This window comes from Salmo salar, chromosome ssa13 (assembly GCF_905237065.1).
Source record: "Salmo salar chromosome ssa13, Ssal_v3.1, whole genome shotgun sequence".
In the NCBI taxonomy this organism is placed as follows: domain Eukaryota; kingdom Metazoa; phylum Chordata; class Actinopteri; order Salmoniformes; family Salmonidae; genus Salmo; species Salmo salar.
The window spans coordinates 85932707-85955170 of NC_059454.1; the positions used below are offsets into that span (position 1 = coordinate 85932707).

At 40.4% G+C, this 22464-nt stretch overlaps 2 protein-coding genes across 3 annotated transcripts in view; one reads left to right on the top strand and one right to left on the bottom strand.

Annotated features, from left to right (window-relative positions):
* The window catches only part of stard8 (StAR related lipid transfer domain containing 8), a 39716-nt gene extending 36439 nt beyond the window's left edge, over nucleotides 1-3277 (top strand). For both annotated transcript variants that reach the window (XM_014137511.2, XM_014137512.2), the window contains 3 exons: nucleotides 125-342; nucleotides 1237-1413; nucleotides 2127-3277. In XM_014137511.2, coding sequence (XP_013992986.2) covers nucleotides 125-342; nucleotides 1237-1413; nucleotides 2127-2244 — 513 coding nt within the window. In that variant the 3' untranslated portion in view covers nucleotides 2245-3277. The remainder of the gene's footprint in view (nucleotides 1-124; nucleotides 343-1236; nucleotides 1414-2126) is intronic.
* Nucleotides 3278-5708: 2431 nt separating this feature from the next.
* On the bottom strand, nucleotides 5709-8451 carry LOC106568031 (relaxin receptor 2). Its single transcript, XM_014138037.2, has 4 exons — nucleotides 7723-8451; nucleotides 7159-7569; nucleotides 6458-6670; nucleotides 5709-6321 (listed from the first exon to the last, which is right to left on the bottom strand). Exons 1-4 carry the CDS (start codon nucleotides 7742-7744, stop codon nucleotides 6125-6127), a joined length of 843 nt encoding a protein of 280 aa, XP_013993512.2. The 5' UTR covers nucleotides 7745-8451; the 3' UTR covers nucleotides 5709-6124.
* Nucleotides 8452-22464: the final 14013 nt, after the last annotated feature.

Here is a 22464-nt window from a genome sequence, read left to right on the forward strand (position 1 = left end):
TAGCTTCTTTGGCTGTTAGAATGAAGTAAATTCTGTCCATTTTGAAGAGTGATGGCATTTTAGCTAGCTACAGTATACTTTTCAGTCCTGAACCATAATCTCACAATGCATTTGTTCTATTCAGGTAGGGGACGGCCATCCCATCCGTCTTTGGAAAGTGACCACCGAGATCGAGGCCCCGCCCCAGACAGTGTTGCACAGAGTTCTGCGTGAGCGCCACCTGTGGGATGATGATCTGCTCCACAGCCGTGTAATCGAGGCTCTAGAGAACAACACAGAGGTGTACCACTATGTGACTGACAGCATGGCACCTCATCCCCGCAGGGACTTCGTAGTGCTGAGGTACGCATGGAGGGCGAGATTAGCTCATCAATAATTGTCTGTCTTGCCTGGGGCTCTATCCAAGGCTTTATTTGGAGACATTGGTGGAAGGGCAGAGTGGCCAGAAGCCGATCATACATGTGTCTGCCCTTTTCGCAGGGGTAGTCAAGTTGTCAGTTCAGTAAGGTGCGGTGTTAAAGGCCCAGTGCAGTCAAAAATGGTTGGAATAATACTGTGAAATTGTGAAAATTGTGATAATGCCCTTTTAGTGTAAAATCTGTTGAAAAGACTGCCTGACACTTATGCCTGTTTTGGTGGGATGGAGTTTTGGCCTTCCATGGGGATATCACTATGTTGTAAATTAGTTAATACACCAATAGGAAAGAGAGTTCCAACCTCTCTGCCAATAACAGCAAATGTTTTGTTTTCCCTTTCCCACTCAGACCACTCCTAGAGAGTCCATGGCATTTTCACCATAAACAACACAAAAGTCCCTGTAACACACTCCCAATGTTAATGCTCCCAATGTTTAAGTAGGCCTACTTCCTCTTATCAATGTTCTTGAAGTTAAACACTTGTGTGCACATGCGCACACACACGCACACACATACTCAAGTACTGTTAAAGCTTCAGGCATTCTAAATGAGTGTTCTCCTAATTTCTGATTGGAGGGTTCACTATAAGAAAAAATAACTGGCTCTTGTTTGAGAAATTGACCTTTGCTAAGAATCTATTTTGTTTCTTTTATTACCATTTTAACTAAAAACAATCACAGTAAGGTACTTAATTGTAACCCAGAAATTATTTCATATTGAGATGAAAACTGCTGCATTGGACCTTTACATCTTGCCTCACGCTGTTGATTTAAACTAAAGATGACAGTAATGACCCTTGCTGTATTTTTCTCCTGCTTAGGCGGTGGTGTAGTGACCTTCCTCAGGGCCTGTGTCTGCTAGTGTCCTCCTCTGTGGACCATGACAATGTGCACCTGGAGGCAGGGCTACGGGCAGTGCTGCTCACCTCACGGGTCCTGATTGAGCCCTCAGGGATGGGCCGGTCCAGGCTGACGCATTACTGCAGAGCAGACCTCAGGTAGGGATCCAGCTTCTCATCTATGCATTCTTTTCCATTGGACTTGACTCATGTATTTCAATGATGATTTAAATGGCTAATTGATTAACTCCCTATGAACATAGTCTGTACATAATCCATCTGTAAATAGCCCACCCAAACTACCTACCTCATCCCCATATTGTTTTTATTTACTTTTCTACTCTTTTGCACAACAGTATCTCTACTTGCACATCATCATCTGCTCATTTATCACTCCAGTGTTCATCTGCTAAATTGTAATTACTTCGCTACTATGGCCTATTTATTGCCTACCTCCTCACGCCATTTGCACACACTGTATATAGACTTTCTTTTTTTCTATTGTGTTATTGACTGTACGCTTGTTTATTCCATGTGTAACTCTGTGTTGTTGTTTGTGTCGCACTGCTTTGCTTTATCTTGGCCAGGTCGCTGTTGTAAATGAGAACTTGTTCTCAACTAGACTACCTGGTTAAATAAAGGTGAAATCAAAAAAACAACAACATGTTGACCTAGAGCTCATGCAATTAATTTGGAACTTTCAAACATTGGCATAATTACCATTAAAATAATTATGCAACATAAACATGTTGCGTGAAAGAAACTCTAATTCCATTGAAATATCCTTCTGATGAGTGGGGGTACCTCCCCTGCTATTGAATTGTGTAACTGGATACGAATTTCTTATTTGACCTTTTGTTGTAATTTTTCAGGGGACGATCACCTGAGTGGTACAACAAAGTGTTTGGCCACCTCTGTGCGGTGGAGGTTGCTAGGATACGGGGCTCCTTCCCTGTGCTGACAGTGAAAGGAACCGAGACAAAGCTTTGAACTTTGAGAAGGACCGCCGGCCCACTTGAGACACGTGCTGCCTACAGCACACAATGACTCAAATGAAGGGTGCCTATCTGTAGCATTATATTACATATGCCTGATAAACTCTCCAGTGTCATCAACAGGGGACTGTCAGGATGTGGACTCTCACTCAGATTGCACTGATTCCCCATGAGGAGCCACTGAGGAAATGTCAGCAATATTTACAAATCTAAATCAGCCTATGCATTAACTGACCCTAAAACATTAAAATGTACCATGAAAGAAAGTAAATAGACAGTTTCTTTATGCAAAAGCCATTCTTTTGAAAGCTTTATGAGTCCCACCGCGACATCCGTGCGATTTGGACTTCTTACCCCTTTAACATCATGTGTTTGAGCTACAGATTTCTGGGTTGTACTATTGGATTCGTCTATTTCTTCTTCATCTGTGTGATTAACGGGGCTGAGCTAGAGCGGAGTCTGTGAGACTGGTGGATCCCGAAAGGGCCCGGGGCCGGATCTTTTTACAAAATAATAGAGAGTCCGAATGGTTTGAGCTACACTATTAAAAGCTATCTATGAAAAGTTGGGATTCTCACAAATACAGACATGTAACATGTTTTGCTTTATGACACACAAGCTACACAACAGGTGTTAGAAGGTAAGGGGTTCTTCTACATAGAAGATCACAGGAAATCCCAGGACATAGTGTCTATAATACTGTAAGGGGTTCTTCTACATAGAAGATCATAGGAAATCCCAGGACATAGCGTCTATAATGCTGTAATAAGCACACATAGTTGCTGTCACAAACTCCAAACTCCACAAAGTTGTCACTGACTACCGTAATTTCCAGACTATTAAGCGCACCTGAATATAAGCCGCACCCACTGAATTAAAAAAATATATATTATTTTGAACATAAATAAGCCGCACATCAGCCGCCGTCTAATCAGCCGCCGGTGCCTACCGGTACATTGAAATAAATTAACTTTACACAGGCTAACAAAAATAAATAGGCTTTAACGAAACACGGCTTGTAACAAAAATAAATAGGCTTTAACGAAACACGGCTTGTAACAAAAAAAATAAAAAATAGCAGTAAGCTTTAGTTGTCTTTTTGCACTGAGTCAATTCCTCACGCTGCTGTTTCCAACGTCTTATCATCGACTCATTAAGACCAAGCTCCCGTGCAGCAGCTCTATTTCCTTTTCCAACAGCCAGATCAATCGCCTTCAACTTGAAAGCTGCATCATATGCATTTCTCCGTGTCTTTCCCATGATGAGGGTGACAAAATGACTACCGTAATCAGAATGATGGGAAGTTTGAGAGCGCTCGATTTAATCTAAACAGTATACAAAAAAGTTGTTTGACCTTAACCTGTTCGGCAATTTCATTGGTCTAATGAAAGCTTCATGCCGCCAAAAAACTGAGCACGTCACAGAATGTGTTTTTTTGAAAAAAAAAAATTGAAAGCGGGAAAAATCCATATATTAGCCACGTCATTGTTTAAGCCGCGAGGTTCAAAGCCTGGGAAAAAAGTTGCGGCTTATAGTCCGGAATTTACGGTAGTTGGATATTAATTTCCCACTGAGCAAACCATTTCTGTGCTTACAGCATTCATATCAATTCATTTTTATCTGGTTTTGCTTTGGCTTTTATTTTTTTATTGACTTTTGACAATAAAACACATGAATGCAACTGTTTATGTCACATTGTTGCCCTGGTTGCCCTGAAAAGAAAATGGTTAAACACTTAATTGTGAAGCTAAATATAATGGCTGGACATGCAGATAAATGAAAATAAAATAAATGAAAGGCCAATTTTTGCTGGTGTCTCGGGACTGAAAGGGTTAATGCTGACTTATCAAGACTTATGGCGATGATGCCAAAATGCCATGGAATGTTTTTAGCTGCAACTAGCTTTACACAATAATTCAGGAGAGCTCTATAGAAACCATTCATGTTTGTACTGTATGCTATGCAATTTCTTCATGATAAATTCACAGAGCTAATATATTTTACTATTGTCATTAGATGTGTCTCAAACTTGAGAATGGCACCTTACCTTGCTATTTCAATAGCTAGCCTCAGTGTTGATAATGCAAACATACTTAGATGTTAGAGAGAAAAGGATTTGTTACTGAGGCTTAGTGGGTGGTAGTATGTCTTAAAACACTGTGCATTTTCAGGCCTTGCTTCAGCCCTACATTCTCAGTAACTGTTTATTTTACTCAAGTGTTTATCATAAGAGGGGACTCTACTCTGGACTTCCTGTTATGTCTCTTATTTTTACTCTTCTCTTTAAAAGTCTAACTGGTTAACCTCCTCTCACTCTAATTTAGCTATTGCTTAGCTGCTATATAGATCATTCTTCTTCCTCAGAACTTCAGAAGTTTAGAAACAGGAACAGAGCCATTTGTGAAATAGGCAAATATCTGTCCACCAAGCACCAAACTATAAGATATAAGCATGGAGCTCAAACATTTGCATAATTCACACTTTGATGTCAATTTAAGATTTATTCATGAGTAATTGCTTGTCAGGATTTGCGATCACAATGAGAAGGGACAAGGATCATGACACGCTCGAAAGTGGACAGACAACCTGAGCTTTAGACAGCGTTTGTGTAGATTGCTTAATTACTGTGTGTGTCTGCAGTATTATTGTATTTTATTGTGTCTCAGTAATCCGTGTTTTATTTATGTCTGTATGAATGAGTCTTTGTATGAGTCACAGGAATGTGACTACCTCTGTCTGTACAGAATCGAACCATTGACGTATTTTTCTGTTGGCATTATGTACAGGAATGATTTTTAATTAGATCTAATCTTAATCTGAGTTATGCAATGGGTGGAAGTGCAATGACTAAATGCATGTAACTTTTTTCAGTGTTTCCATATGCTTTACATACATACATTAATAGCCCGTACACCTAAATGGGATTACTCCCATTGAATAACTAATGTAATGAACATAATTTAAACAATTGTGGGGAAGTAATAGCCATAAACACAAGTATTACATATCTGTGAACTACAGGGTAGTTTTGAGTGAATACTACTTGTAACATAACAGGCCCTTGTTAAGTATTGTACTCAATGAAGCAGTTGTAAATAACTTGCATTTTAGCCCACATCAACGTGTTCATCTTATTTGTCTTATCTAAAACTATTTACTCTTCCTTTACTACCTATTTGTATTATACTGCTCTGACTGTAAAATAGAGTAGAAAATCAATAAACAAATATTGAAAAACAAATGAATGTTATTTTGAGTTCTGGCTTTGTGAAATGTGTAATTTCTCTCCCAAAATCCCCCCGGACCTTTTTCACCATCATTTGTTTCCAATTGTCACAGTTGAGCTTCAGAGGCAAGTAGTAACATTGCATCTGAATGTCAAATTTATCAAACCAAAGAAAATGTCACACCCTAAAACCCAAAACACCTCACTCATTTACACCTTTTCAATTACATATATTTTTTCAATATTTTTTATTATACATTTATACAATACAATTTGTGTAATATCAATTGGGTACGCAAAATAATTTGTGATTCTGCACATCTGTGTTTACAATAACTGTATTCACACAAAACATTTGTTAATAAATTGGTTCCCAGGAAACGTGTTCTCTTGCAGGTAAAGAATGATTACAAGAATACATCTCTCCCCCTATCAAATACGGACATGGGTAGCCAACCCTCCTGGAGAGCCACTCAGTATGCAGGCTTTGCTCAAGCCCTGCTCAAACACACTGATCCTACTAATCAGAAGCGTAGCCAGATCTTGATGTTTTAAATTTTGTGTGTTCCAGAAGAGCTGGAACAAAAGCCTGCATACCCAGGCAGTAGCTCTCCAAGTGGACGGTTGGCCAACGGTTGGGTCCTTTTCGTTAAGGGGGAGCGCTGGGGTTCTGATAGGCTTCAGATACTTTTTGGGACGTTTCTCTGAGCTCAGCCTGTTTGCACTTGGCCTTCAAGCAGAGTTTGAGTTTGTCCTGGAAGGAGCTGGCAGTGATGGTGTACAGAATGGGGTTTAGGGCACTATTGATGGGCAGGATGAAGATCACCACCCATAGAACGATCGTTCCTGGAGGACAGGGAGGAAGAGGAGGAGGAGAGGGTGGAGGAGGAGCCGGAGGAATAGGACGAGGAGTTCACAAAGATTAAACATAATGATAGCAATTTAATTGTAGTAATCATATAACCACATGTATCTGGTTTACCTGCTATTTCCACTCGTAAAAGGGAGAGGATCTTTAGGATGAATATAGGTGTCCAACACATGGCATCTGTGAAAACAATGAAGAAAAACCTCTTGGCTATAGAGACCTCCTTGTTGTAGACAGACTGTCTTGCTGTCTTGGCTGTTTTCTGTACAGAGTAAAACATGCTGGTGTAGGAGAAGACAATCATGATGAATGCAAAGAGATTCAACCCTGAAAGACAAAATGTGAAAAGCATGCTTTCATTACACTTTACAATATACCCGTCCTAACATATGTATTGAATAAAACTAAATTATGTCAGTAAAACCACAATCCGCGTAAAGGTATTGCAAAACTTGCTGAAATTTGGGATCTACCTTTTCTCATGGAGATTTGAACTGATTGGAACTGATTAGAACTAATTGGTATATAATAAGTCTAGCTGAGATCTAAGATGATGATGATGAGATTATAAACCCTTTTTTTCATGGCAGTCTCATGTCCCCCCAGGGAAATACATGGAACACAATCCAAGGCCTGTGCAATTCCAACCTCATCTTATATTATCCCCATTCCATTATCTTGTTGATTCACCACCATCAGAGCTGATTCCTATCCCAGTGAGCACAATACATTTTCAAACAAAAGGACACATTTTCAACCAAAAATATGTATTTTCAGCTTATTTTTTTATGTGCTCAGACGAATGTTCCTCTTACCCAGAAATATTCCAGTGGAGTAGCATCGGGCCCCTGGTTTCTCCATCTCGTCTGAGTGAAGTGGAAAACACACTCCATTCCTGCCATAGTAATTCCCGAACGTCTGCTTGTCCCATAAGGGAATGACGGCAATAATGAAGCCCAGGACCCAGATGAAGATGAGATAGCAGAGCGTCTGTTTACGTCCGGCTCTGTAGTTGTGGAAGGGGAACACAATGCACAGGTACTTCTCCAGAGTCATGTAGGTCAGAAGCATGACTGACACCTCAGTGGACAGCATGGCCAGACAGCCAATCAACTGGCACTGCAGGCTCTCCATCCACAGCTGGGCGTGTCTGTTGTACTCTCCACAGTACTTGATGTCAAACGCACCGATGAAGAACAGGTAGACTCCCATGAGGCAGTCAGCACCTAACAGATATAGCATGGATTTCAGGGATCTTAGTTAGTAAGTATACTTTGTTATGAGAGGAGTTTTATGAATCTCAATAAATAATGAGTTACCTAAGTACAAGGTAATGAGAAGTGATTGCTGCCCTCGTTGTGGTGAGGTATTCTACTCACAGCACAGTGATATGATGGCCATGGTGTGGTGCTGGTTTTCAGATGCAATGCAAGACCTCAGGCAGATCACAAAGATGTTGCCGAAGCAGATGATGAAGGCCACCACCCACACAAAAACACGAAGGATGATGTTCGCAAGAAGATTCTCAAATGTTGAAATTCCGTCAGTGTTTGGCTTGCAACTTCGCACATTAGGAGAGTAGCCGCAGTATTCAAATTTCTTAAAATAACTGATTCAGGAAAAAAGATACAAATAATATCACAATTAATCACCTTTGAACAAACTTCTGAAGTTTTACTTTTATCTTGATATGGTTGACAGTTGTATGAAGAGAGATTATCTAACAAATGGATACAGTTATACAGAGTCCTAAACTGCCCTCTAACTAGACTTTGGTGCTTTATATGCAGTGTGGACCTGACCTGTGCTGACTAAACATTATTTGTAGTAACAATACCTCACTGTACACTAAGCAATACAGCTGTTAGGAGTACATTTACTGTATAATGGCCCAATTAAGCCTGTACACGCTGTTGATCCACTATTTGTAAGTAGCTTATCAAACACTTTTAAAAAGTCCTGTATTATGCATGCACAAGAAGCCATGAATTCATTACTTGTTGGTAGGTAATTGGCAATGAATGTTTAGACATTTACGCATGCTATATTTATTCCATGTTTTTACCCTGGAAAGTAAGCTTATAACACATTAAATGAATTAAATCCCAATTAGAAGCTTCTACATGCTTAGTGCCTTACTGTTTATACAGTATGAAATAAAATGTTGTTGACATAAGAATAATAAATGAAGACAGAATATATACTCACATATGGGACAAGTTGCTAAGAGAGCGAAACATCTGAATACTGATGTTTGGTATTTCAACCTCCTCTATACTCCTGAGGGGAGCAAAAACGTTACTCTTTCTCCAATTCCCTAAAGCTAGTAGACCATGACACATAAGTACAGTATGAAATAAAAACTATTACTTACAGGGATTGCAAATTGACAAACATGTCAAACTGATCATCATAGATATGAGTTAGAGGGTTATTTGAGATGTTCCTGAGAGAAGAGGGGGGACATCAAGATTATATCACTTTGATTTATCACCCCTGTCTCTGTGGTCAACATGGCCTCAAGGCCAGGTTGATGGAAGACTCATTGAACAGTCAAGTTAATAAACTGCAACTCAACAATATACAGTTAGCATTTCTCCTACTTGATCGTACAAAGTGGATCAAACGCTTTCAATAAATCCATTGTAAGTAACAATAACATCTTTCAAAATAGTATATACAGTGAGTACACAAAACATTAAGACACCTGCTCTTTCTATGACATAAACTATGAATCCAGGTGAAAGCTATGATCACTTATTGTCACTTGTTAAATCCACTTCAATCCGTTTTGATGAAGGGAAGGAGACAGGTTAAAGAAGGATTTTTAAGCCTTGAGACAATTGAGACATAGATTGTGTATGTGCCATTCAGAGAGTGAATGGGAAAGACAAAAGACTGAAGTGCCTTTGAAAGGGTTGGCAGGTAGCCTAGTGGTTAAGCATGTTGGGCAAGTGACAAAGGTTGCTGGTTCAAATCCCTGAGACCTGGTTTGAATCTATGTGCCCTTGAGCAAGGCACTTAACCCTAATTTCCCTGGATAAGAGCATCTGCTGAATGACTAAAATGTAAAGGGGTATGGTAGTAGGTGTCAGGCGCACTGGTTTATGTCAAGAATTGCAACGCTGCTGGGTTTTTCATGCTCAATAGTGTCCTGTGTGTATCAAGAATGGTCCACCACCCAAAGGACATCCAGCCAACTTGACACAACTGTGGGAAGCGTTTGAGTCAACACGGGCCAGCATCCCTGTGGAAAACTTTCGACACCTTGGGGAGTCCATGTCCCGATGATTTGAGGCTGTACCGAGTGTAAAGCGGGGGGTGCAACTCAATATATGGAAGGTATTTTTAATGTTTGGTATACTCAGCGTATATTAGGGCTAGGATTCAAATAGCAATTGGATATACTCACAACTGTTTTAGGTTTAGAAGATTTCTAAACATAGTTGGGGAGAACTCCTCAAATTTGTTTACAGATATGTCCCTGGAATGATAAAGAAAATATTTTCAACAATGAAATACATTAATGTATTTGGACATTTTACAGCATTATTTGACCCATATAATGTTGTGTTAAGTACAGTTAACTCACAGGTCTATCAGGTTTGGCATTCCAAAAAATATTCCCTCCTCAATGGTATGTACTCTGTTTTTTCGAAGAGCCCTGCAAAATAAATGTCCCTATAAGTGGTAATTGTTGATCAAGAACCTACTAACTAGACCAACTACATGACTTGAATAGTAGTAGGGCCTACAATAATTTACATACACTGCTTGTTAGATTTTATTTGGAGTTGAATCTGGATAGTAGGTATATCCTAAAGATATTGGGTACTATTTATATAAAAGCAAAACAAATTCTTTCCTCCCACTGATACCTATCAAACTCAATTTGATGTGTTGCTACTTATCCCTCACCAGAGGAAATCCAGCCCAGCCTCAATAATCGCACATCGAATGTGGATCAAGTGTTGAAGTGTTCGTCTGCTGGTTCGGCCACTGTGTTTTAGGGACCACCCGCATTTTTCACCTGATTCTGCAATTAAAATTGGTGCGCACTCTGCAAATTACAAAAAAGTACTCTCCACCAGCACACGATATTGGTGTCTGGGCACTTCTCGAACACATACTCTGTGTGTACGTATTTTGAAGCATGCATCGATGTAAGCTTAACGGAAAGTATGCACAGAAATATGATGCAACCACGTAAAAATCAATGGCAGATATTATTTGAGCGGAAGCGAGAGAAAATACACTCTGACTTCGGAAAGAAATGTTGCCTATTCACATCTTATATGTTGCCTGACAACAATATTTTATCTTGATATGTTAATAAATACAGTTTATTAGGAATGTATTCAGACCCGTTAACTTTTTCCACATTTTGTTATGTTACAGCCTTATTCTAAAATTGATAAAAAATGTATTTTTCTTCCTCAATCTACACAAAATACCACATAATGACAAAGCAAAAACAAGTTTTTAGAAATGTTTGTAAATGCAAATGCAAAAAATAAATAAAAATGGTTACATCATATTTACATAAGTATTCAGACCCTTTAGCCAGTACTTTGTTGAAGCACCTTTGGCAGCGATTACAGCCTTGAGTCTTCTCGCTACAAGCTTGGCACACCTGTATTTGGGGAGTTTCTCCCATTCTTCTCTGCAGATCCACTCAAGCTCTGTCAGGTTGGATGGGGAGCGTTGCTGCACAGCTATTTTTAAGTCTCTCCAGAGAAGTTCGATCGGGTTCAAGTCCAGGCAAAGGCTACTCAAGGACATTCAGAGACTTGTCCCGAAGCCACCCCTGCGTTGTCTTGGCTGTGTGCTTAGGGTCGTTGCCCTGTTGGAAGGTGATCCTTCGCCCCAGTCTGAGGTCCTGAGCGCTCTAGAGAGGGATTTCATCAAGGATCTCTCTGTACTTTGCTACGTTCATCTTTCCCTCGATCTTGACTAGTCTCCCAGTCCCTGCCACTGAAAAACATCCCCACAGCATGATGGTGCCATCACCATGCTTCACCGTAGGGATGGTATTGGCTTGGTTTCCCCCAGAAGTGGTGCTTGGCATTCAGGCCAAAGAGTTCAATCTTGCTTTCATCAGACCAGAGAATCTTGTTTCTCATGGTCTGTGAGTCCTTTAGGTGCCTTTTGGCACCTAAAGGCCTACAGGGAGGAGACGAGGGCCCTCGGAGTGTGGTGTCAGGAAAATAACCTCACACTCAACGTCAACAAACAAAGGAGATGATCGTGGACTTCAGGAAACAGCAGAGGGAGCACCCCCCTATCCACATCGATGGGACAGTAGTGGAAAGTTTTAAGTTCCTCGGCGTACACATCACGGAAAAACTGAAATGGTCCACCCACACAGACAGCGTGGTGAAGAAGGTGCAACAGCACCTCTTCAACCTCAGGAGGCTGAAGAAATTTGGCTTGTCACCATAAACACTCACAAACTTCTACAGATGCACAATCGAGAGCATCCTGTTGGGCTGTATCACCGCCTGGTACGGCAACTGCTCCGCCCACAACCGTAAGGCTCTCCAGAGGGTAGTGAGGTCTGCACAACGCATCACCGGGGGCAAACTACCTGCCCTCCAGGACACCTACACCACCCGATGTCACAAGAAGGCCAAAAAGATCATCAAGGACAACAACCACCCGAGCCACTGCCTGTTCACCCCGCTATCATCCAGAAAGCGAGGTCAGTACAGGTGCATCAAAGCTAGGACCAAGAGACTGAAAAACAGCTTCTATTTCAAGGCCATCAAACTGTTAAACAGCCATCACTAACATTGAGTGGCTGCTGCCAACATACTGACTCAAATCTCTAGCCACTTAATAATTCAAAATTGTGTGTAATAAATGTATCACTAGTCACTTTAAACAATGCCACTTTATATAATGTTTACATACCCTACATTACTCATCTCATATGTATATACTGTACTCTATACCATCTACTGCATCTTGCCTATGCCGTTCGGCCATCGCTCATCCATATACACTGCTCAAAAAATAAAGGGAACAGGTGGAAATTATAGGCAATTAGCAAGACACCCCCAATAAAGGAGTGGTTCTGCAGGTGGGGACCACAGACCACTTCTCAGTTTCTATGCTTCCTGGCTGATGTTTTGGTCACTTTTGAATGCTGGCGGTGCTTTCATTCTAGCGGTAGCATGAGACGGAGTCTACAACCCACACAAGTGGCTCAGGTAGTGCAGCTCATCCAGGATGGCACATCAATGCAAGCTGTGGCAAGAAGGTTTGCTGTGTCTGTCAGCGTAGTGTCTAGAGCATGGAGGCGCTACCAGGAGACAGGCCAGTACATCAGGAGACGTGGAGGAGGCTGTAGGAGGGCAACAACCCAGCAGCAGGACCGCTACCTCCGCCTTTGTGCAAGGAGGAGCAGGAGAAGCACTGCCAGAGCCCTGCAAAATGACCTCCAGCAGGCCACAAATGTGCATGTGTCTGCTCAAACGGTCAGAAACAGACTCCATGAGGGTGGTATGAGGGCCCGACGTCCACAGGTGGGGGTTGTGCTTACAGCCCAACACCGTGCAGGACGTTTGGCATTTGCCAGAGAACACCAAGATTGGCAAATTCGCCACTGGCGCCCTGTGCTCTTCACAGATGATAGCAGGTTCACACTGAGCACGTGACAGACGTGACAGAGTCTGGAGACGCTGTGGAGAACGTTCTGCTGCCTGCAACATCCTCCAACATGACCGGTTTGGCGGTGGGTCACTCATGGTGTGGGGTGGCATTTCTTTGGGGGGCCGCACAGCCCTCCATGTGCTCGCCAGAGGTAGCCTGACTGCCATTAGGTAGCGAGATGAGATCCTCAGACCCCTTGTGAGACCATATGCTGGTGCGGTTGGCCCTGGGTTCCTCCTAATGCAAGACAATGCTAGACCTCATGTGGCTGGAGTGTGTCAGCAGTTCCTGCAAGAGGAAGGCATTGATGCTATGGACTGGCCCACCCGTTCCCCAGACCTGAATCCAATTGAGCACATCTGGGACATCATGTCTTGCTCCATCCACCAATGCCACGTAGCACCACAGACTGTCCAGGAGTTGGCGGATGCTTTATTCCAGGTCTGGGAGGAGATCCCTCAGGAGACCATCTGCCACCTCATCAGGAGCATGCCCAGGCATTGTAGGGAGGTCATACAGGCACGTGGAGGCCACACACACTACTGAGCCTCATTTTGACTTGTTTTAAGGACATTACATCAAAGTTGGATCAGCCTGTAGTGTGGTTTTCCACTTTAATTTTGAGTGCGACTCGAAAATCCAGACCTCCATGGGTTGATAAATTGGATTTCCATTGATTATTTTTGTGTGATTTTGTTGTCAGCACATTCAACTATGTAAAGAAAAAAGTATTTAATAAGATTATTTCTTTCATTCAGATCTAGGATGTGTTGTTTATGTGTTCCCTTTCTTTTTTTGAGCAGTATATTTATATGTACATATTCCTATTCATTCCTTTACACTTGTGTTTTTAAGGTATTTGTTGTGAAATTGTTAGATTACTTGTTAGATATTACTGCATGGTCGGAACTAGAAGCACAAGCATTTCGCTACACTCGCACTAACATCTGCTAACCATGTGTATGTGTCCAATAAAATTTGATTTGGTGTGTGCATTTCCAAATCATGTCCAATCAATTGAATTTACCACAGGTGGATTCCAATCAAGATGTAGAAACATGTCAAGGATGATCAATGGAAACAGGATGCACCTGAGCTCAATTTCGAGTCTCATAGCAAAGGGTCTGAATACTTATGTAAATAAGGTATCTGTTTAAAAAAATATATATATATACATTTGCAAGCATTTCTAAAAACCTGTTTTCGCTTTGTCATTATGGGGTATTGTGTGTTGATTGATGAGGAAAATGTCTTATTTAATCTATTTTAGAATAAGGCTGTAACATAACAAAATGTGGAAAAAGTGAAGGGGTCTGAATACTTTCCGTATGCACTATACGGTCGTGGCCAAAAGTTTTGAGAATGACACAAATATTAATTTTCACAAAGTCTGCTGCTTCAGTGTCTTTAGATATTTTTGTCAGATGTTACTATGGAATACTGAAGTATAATTGCAAGCATTTCATAAGTGTCAAAGGCTTTTATTGACAATTACATGAAGTTGATACAAAGAGTCAATATTTGCAGTGTTGACCCTTCTTTTTCAAGACCTCTGCAATCCGCCCTGGCATGCTGTCAATTAACTTCTGGGCCACATCCTGACTGATGGCAGCCCATTCTTGCATAATCAATGCTTGGAGTTTGTCAGAATTTGTGGGTTTTTGTTTGTCCACCCGCCTCTTGAGGATTGACCACAAGTTCTCAATGGGATTAAGGTCTGGGGAGTTTCCTGGCCATGGACCCAAAATATCGATGTTTTGTTCCCCGAGCCACTTAGTTGTCACTTTTGCCATATGGGTAAACATAGGGTTTATAGATAAATGCCAAAAATAAGGTATGTGGTAAACACAGGTTCAAGAGATCTTAGTCTTCCCTGTGGCTCAGTTGGTAGAGCATGGTGTTTGCAATGCCAGGGTTGTGGGTTTGATTCCCACGGGGGGCCAGTATAAAAAACAAAAAAAATGCATGAAATGTATACATTCACTACTGTAAGTTGCTCTGGATAAGAGCGTCTGCTAAATGACTTACATGTAATCTTATGTTTTGTTCTGAGATAATCTTCATTAGTTTGTCACTTTTTGTGAATTTGGAAATTATAAAGGTCATGTTAACTGACTGCTATTATCTCTATTATTCTACAATGTTGTAAATAGTAGAATATCTCATAGAACAAAACGTGTTACCCTCAGATTGTGTTAACCTCAGACCTTATTTTCGGTGTTCATCCCAAAACCCTATTCTTTCGCCATTCATTCCCCCCCCCATAATGATGGCTGTATGAACCCAGAGATGAAGAGGAAGAGAGGCCCAACTCGGAGGAAAATCTCTCTCCAGCAGGTGCCCATTTTTCTTTGATTCGCCCACCAAGCAAGGACTTTTTGTATGGTCAAGAAAAACATTTATGGCTTATTTGCTACGTGAGATTTATTTGATCAAATAGAAGTTTCATAACGCTTAAGTTGTTACACGTGTACTGATATACAGTACCATTCAAAAGTTTGGACACCTACACATTCAAGGGTTTGTCTTTATTTACTATTTTCTACATTGTAGAATAACAGTGATGACATCAAAACTATGAAATAACACATATGGAAACATGTAGTAATCAAAAAAGTGTTAAACAAATGAAAATATATTTGAGATTCTTCAAAGTAGTCACCCTTTGCCTTGATGAAAGCCTTGCACACTCTTGGCGTTCCTCTCAACCAGCTTCATGAGGTAGTCAATTATAATGCATTTCAATTAACAGGTGTGCCTTGTTAAAAGTTAATTTGTGGAATTTCTTTCCTTAATGCGTTTGAGCCAATCAGCTGTGCTGTGACAAGGTAGGGGTGGTATACAGAAGATAGCCCTATTTAGTAAAAGACCAAGTCCGTATTATGGCAAGAACAGCTCAAATAAGCATTATTTCTTTAAGACATGAAGGTCAGTCAATCCGGAAAATGTCAAGAACTTTTAAAGTTTCTTCAAGTGCAGTCGCAAAAACCACCAAGCGCTATGATGAAACTGGCTCTCATGAGGACCGCCACAGGAAAGGAAGACCCAGAGTTACCTCTGCTGCAGATCATAAGTTCATTAGAGTTAACTGCACCTCAGATTGCAGCCCAAATAAATGCTTCACAGAGTTCAAGTAACACACATCTCAACATCAACTGTTCAGAGACTGCGTGAATCAGGCCTTCATGGTCGAATCGCTGCAAAGAATCCACTACTGAAGGACACCAATAAGAATAGACTTGATTGGGCCTTAGAAACACGAGCAATGGACATTAGACCAGTGGATATCGGTCCTTTGGTCTAATGAGTCCAAATTTGAGATATTTTTTGCTTCCAACCGCTGTGTCTTTGTGACGCAGAGTAAGTGAATGGATGATATTCACATATGTGGTTTCCACCGTTAGGCATGGAGGAGATGGTGTGGGGCTGCTTTGCTGGTGACACTCTCAGTGATTTATTTAGAATTCAAGGCACTCTTAACCAGCATGGATACCACGGCATTCTGCAATGATGCGCCATCCCATCTGGTTTGCGCTTAGTGGGTCTATCATTTTGTTTTTCAACAGGACAGTGACCCAAAACACACCTCCAGGCTGTGTGAAGGCTATTTGACCAAGGAGAGTGATGGAGTGCTGCATCAGATTAACTGGCCTCCACAATCACCCGACCTCAACCCAATTGAGATGGTTTGGAATGAGTTGGACCGCAGAGTGAAGGAAAAGCAGCCAACAAGTGCCCAGCATATGTGGGAACTCCTTCAAGACTGTTGGAAAAGCATTCCTCAAGAAGCTGGTTGAGAGAATGCCAAGAGTGTGCCAAGCTGTCATCAAGGCAAAGGGTGGCTACTTTGAAGAATCTGAAATATAAAATATATTTTGATTTATTTAACACTTTTTTGGTTACTACATGATTCCATATGTGTTATTTCAGTTGTGATGTCTTCACTATTATTATACAATGTAGAAAATAGTACAAATGAAGAAATACCCTTGAATGAGTAGTTGTCCAAACTTTTGTCTGGTACTGTATGTAGGACACTTGAAATCCCATTAACTTTGAGAAAAAAACACATTATATTGGAGTTGTCTCGAGATGGCTATACATTTTCATGAAATGAGGCTAGTAGCATAGCATCTCTCGCAATTGAATACAGGCGATTGACGTCAACAACCCTAATCGAATATTTAAAAAAGGATTACAATAATGAGATGTATCAACCAATTCAAAGAAAGGATAGGCGGGAGCTAGACAGCTCACCATTCCACTTTGTGGACAACGTCTCCCATTCTGAGGGCAGAGAGACATGTATGTTGTCAGTATATCCATAATCTTTGACGACCCAGAGGTAACTCATTTTAGGACTACAAGCTGGTGAGCTATCCTCGTCAGTATCCAAAAACTAGACTATGAGCCAATCGGAGAGCACAAATCCTCACGTTGGGGAGCCAACAATTAAAAAAATTAAAAATAAATTAAAGGAAAAAATAGGGCATTTTCCTTTAAACTAGCTAACCACGGTAGCTTGATTAATTATAATGAAATCACAATGGATTAACTAGTTTCCATGAATCAGATGCCTGCGTTAGCTGCTGAGTTAGTGCCTTGTCCTTAGCTAGCCAGCTAGCTATGTTGTGTGAGCTAGCGAATATGCTAACGTTAGCAAGCTAACTAAACATTTGGCTATGGGCTGGCATTATGGGCTTATGAGAGAATTAAATTGTTTCTTTGTCATCTTGCTAGGTAGTAATCTAGCTGTAGACATCTGGCTAGTATCAACAAGGGCTTTCTATAAAATAGCAAAATGATTGCAGATAGCTTCGAATCTAGACCATAAGCAATACGCACAGATATGCATTGCCAAGCAATTCTATTTTAAGGCTGAGTGGCTGACGACTTCCAAGGTCATGGCTGTGTGAACACAAATAGGTTGACTGCCGACACTCTGTTCAGAGGTGTTAAGTACTTTAGGCAGGCAAACTTTTGACAATCCTACCGGTGTCTGAGCTTTAATACACCCCACACATTTCAGAATTTTTCTTCCCTGACTGTGCTGATTGCTTCTAAGGCCATGTGTGATGGAGAGAGTAATCACCAATGATAGAAACTGCCAACGTAATGTGTGTGGGCTCCAATGGTCTCACACCCTCAGACTGAATTTCATTACCAGCTGTAATAGTGCAGAGGCTCCAGACTGAAGTACATAGCTTTAGCACCAGCGCCACTTACCAGTCTGGGTTTTACAGCAGGAAATTTGTCCTTAGGGTAGGACAACATTTATTTTGAAATATAAATCATATGAAAACCAAGCAAGTGTCTTCTTTCATTGCGTTCATCTCTCTAGTGTAGTTGTAATTGTTGTAAAATAAATTAATGAATGTGAAGGCATTCTATGCAGTTGGATTTGGTACAAAGATTACAAAATATTGTAAAGGAGTTGAGGAAATTATCTATTTTTAATTAAACATAACTCACAATACTGTCAGAGTGGTGCAGTTTTGAAAGCTGGAAACCCACAAAGATGATATCCTGTTCCCCTCCAGTTCTCTGTGAAAAAGATGTCAGGCCATTCTGGCATTAATTCATGATATCAGCATCAGTATCTGGTAGTTGGTAAATGCTCAAAGTAGTGTTTTGATGAGAAAATTGTACATTTCTGAAAACAGATACTGTTGCAGAGTGATTATGGCAAACATTCATAAATAATACACATGGTTATGAGGAAACATGATTTAAGCGTTGTCAAATACAGTAAAATATATTTTCCATCATAGTGGGTTAGATGTTATTCTGTTACTTACAGCCAGTTTAATCTAGGCATTTCCAGGCAGACAGATTTCTTGGGGATGGATTCTAGGGAATTATTCAGCAAAGACCTGCAGCCAAATTAAATTTAAAAGAGTGTGTTGGTTAAATGATGATACAAATCTCATGAACTCTTAAAGTGAGAAGCACAGTGGCATGATACTTACAGGAAAAATAAAGATTTCAGGCCCTCAAACGATTTCTGTCTCATAGATGTGATTCTATTTTCGTCAAGAATCCTACACCCAGAGTAAACAGAGAAATATATCCATTTGTGTCCTACTCCACCAGACAACAACGGTGTCCATGAGTTCCTCTGTTTCTGGGTATATAGCAAAAAGGGCATAATTGCCAAAATCTCAAACTATCCCTTTAAGGTCATTGAGAACAACTGCCCAGTGCAGCACATTTCCCAACAAGATATACAGGTGTTTTTGTATCAATGAGATAAATACTGTCTACAAATCTCATGAATCCCACTGAGACACTGAAGCATTTCCTAATGAAGGTCTCTTTAAGGTCACTGGAAAAAATTCTCCACACCAGTTCACTTACAGCCACTCCAGGTTCGAGAGGTCTCCAAAAATGCCAGCCTTCAACGATGTAATCCGATTCTGACTGAGAAATCTTAGCACAGCAGGCCAGTTTTACAGGGAGGGAAAAACATACATCAAAGGGGATGAGGATGTACATTTTAAGATGAAAAGCCAGATAATAATAATGATAATAATAATAATAATATAGTAAAGAAAACAATATTGACAAAGGGACAGTTGTACATGCAGATCTTACTTCTGCACTTCCACTGCTTGCAAGTAATATGGAATGTGGTAAGGAAGGGTAACACATCCACCTGTTCCTCATGCAAATTCTATCTGAGACTATTAGGACAGAGCACTGACACATTTTCCTTGTCATTGTTTGTTTCCCACAGCCTTACACCGATAACACCCTGGGACACTCTGCAGAGGAGAGACACTAAATCAAAGCACGTTTTATTGGTCACATGCGCCGAATACAACAGGTGTAGACTTATCTGTGAAATGCTTACTTACGAGCCCTTTCCCACTAACATTAAGCTGGATGTGAAAATAGCTGTGACAAGTGAAAAGTAGGAGTAGTTGATTTTGCTGTTAACTATCCAAGACTATCTGTCAGAGTGACTAGTATATAATCTCCAAGATACTCTGTCCTCTGTGCATATCCTGACAGAGGAGGTTGAAAGGTTTCCATGTCTTCCTTTTAATTACAGACCGGCCGGGCTTCATCTGATTTATGTCTACTAGACCTGGGCACTTCACACGTCTTAGGTTTGAATAGCGGAGAAAGACTACAGTATCTGAATCTGAATCTATTTACACTTCTCAAGGATGCGCCAGTAAATGAGTCGGTGTATTCATTGACTGGTTCTCTTTGATTTCCCTACATATTTTGTTCTCAAGGAGCTCAACATACATTGTTGGCCCACTTACACATCCTACAGTATTACATACTACATAACTTACAATACCTTTTCATGAAGTGTGATGTAGGGCAACCATTAGAGGTGATGTAGGGATGTACGCATGGTACCGCAGGTCAGACCGTGGCCCATAATGAATTAGGACTTACAGTCTTCTTAGTGAGTAGAGTCCTGAGAATGCCTGCTTGGAGATTCTTTTGATCCTGTTGTCTTCCAGGTGTCTGTGGAACAGAAACATATTCAAAGGTTTTAATGACAAAGCCCTGGTATAATAAGAAAGAAAATAAGATCTCATCAATAATGAGACACAACTACATGATGATCGTCAGAGCGAGGATAAATATATTGAGGATTATGTTAGTATGTGACAAACACCACTTTCTTAATGGACAACTTTCTTACAACATTGGCTTTATCGTTCAGTTGAATGGAAATACTGTACCATTCAAGGCCACACATTGTTGGTGGATGCAGTCCTCTGTTAATGGTGTAACAAAGAGAGACTGGACAATCTGGACAATTATTTATGTAGGACATTCCACAAAACATTTGAACATTCAACAGAAGTGGCTCTTGAAGGTAAAGGTACCGCTACATTCTGCCTTTTCATAAGTATGGATGAATTGATTATTGACAAATTATTTTGTGGTATTTTATTGTCCAGGGTTTTAAACCCTCTTTGTGATTTGAATGAAGACTAATTCACATTAGACATTGCATGCATTTAAAGGTCCTGAACAGTCATCCTATTTCCCAAGTAAAATATCAATATTTGTTCCCGTTTTAAAATGATGTACATTTTCTCAAATTCGGAGCATCTCTCATTTCCAACTATCAGTAAGGCTGAAGGACCAGGCTGAGTTGGTGGGAAGCTAATAGGCTGAGTGGGTGGGGAGCTCACCTTGACTCACAGTTCTTTGAAACTCCTATGTCAATTAGCTTGGACACAATGTTGCAGTGAAATCATCTCAAGCAAACAAGATTGATATTGCATGCAACATCCAATCCTGTCATACATCAGATGATGGTTTCACAAATGATTTGGTTATTGTAACAGCATTTATATAAATACATTTCTGGTGGTAAAATGTATAGCCAAAATGAAACTGCCAGCACTGTTATATCAAGCTAGCTATGTAGCTCAGTTCATGTTGGACAATTTCAGTTGAAACTGGACAGGGAAAGGTCTGGGTTCACTTCATAAATTATACATCTCAGGTTTGACATATCCCATCTGTTGCAGTTCGCAGAGGCACTGACAGGTGTGTTGACATGACAACTGGATGGGAGTTCCGAACAGAATCATAGCCTACATTTCTACCCATCTTTTTCCATGCAGGATGGAGAAGACCTAGCTAGCCAGTAACTAGCTAACACCAAACACTTATAGTTTTCCCCTTTATCTGTATCTTTGACAGAAAGCATAGGCAGCAGCTCTATAGAGATGATGACTTGGAATGAAACAATAAAGTCATCAAATAAAACAAATGTAACATACACAACAACTGAAATATTTTATTTAAATAAAGTAATGTGAATAAATGATGGTTAACAAGTGATAATCAGTACTGGGCATTCACTACCATCATGGGACTTTTATTAATTGTTTTATTCTGTGTTAACAGAATTCATCCCACATAATGCATAGTGCATTTTTTATTTATTTTATTTTTACATTAATCAAAACTGTGATTTTTAAAATAATCAAACCGAAACCGAACCGACCTCAAAAAGCACTAATCGCTCAGTACTACCTGGAGGTAGAACTGAGCGATTTCCCTTTAGATATTACAGCTGCAAAGTCAAAGTTGGCTATACTGTAAAAATTCTATTTGCTTTTTGGTCTTAATTTAAGGTTAGGGTTAGCAGTGTGGTTAAGGTTAGGTTTAAAATCTGATTTTATGACTTTGTGGCTGTGCTAGCTATTGACCACTGCATAGCTGCCTCCAGAATAAGATTCATGCCGAAAAATGCTAACCTGCCCAGTAATCAAACTTTACCAATGTACCAGCAACAGTAATTTTTCATACTTTGGTCCATCCCATTTGATCTGGTTTCACCCAAATATCATCCAAATTGAAGAAAAACTTGTTTTGGACTGTTCAGGACCTTTAAACAGATTGAACATAAACACTTGTCAGAGTCAGTGCAGAGAAAGAAGGAAAGGTCAAAAAGGGTTTCACACTCACAGTCTCTCAAGGTG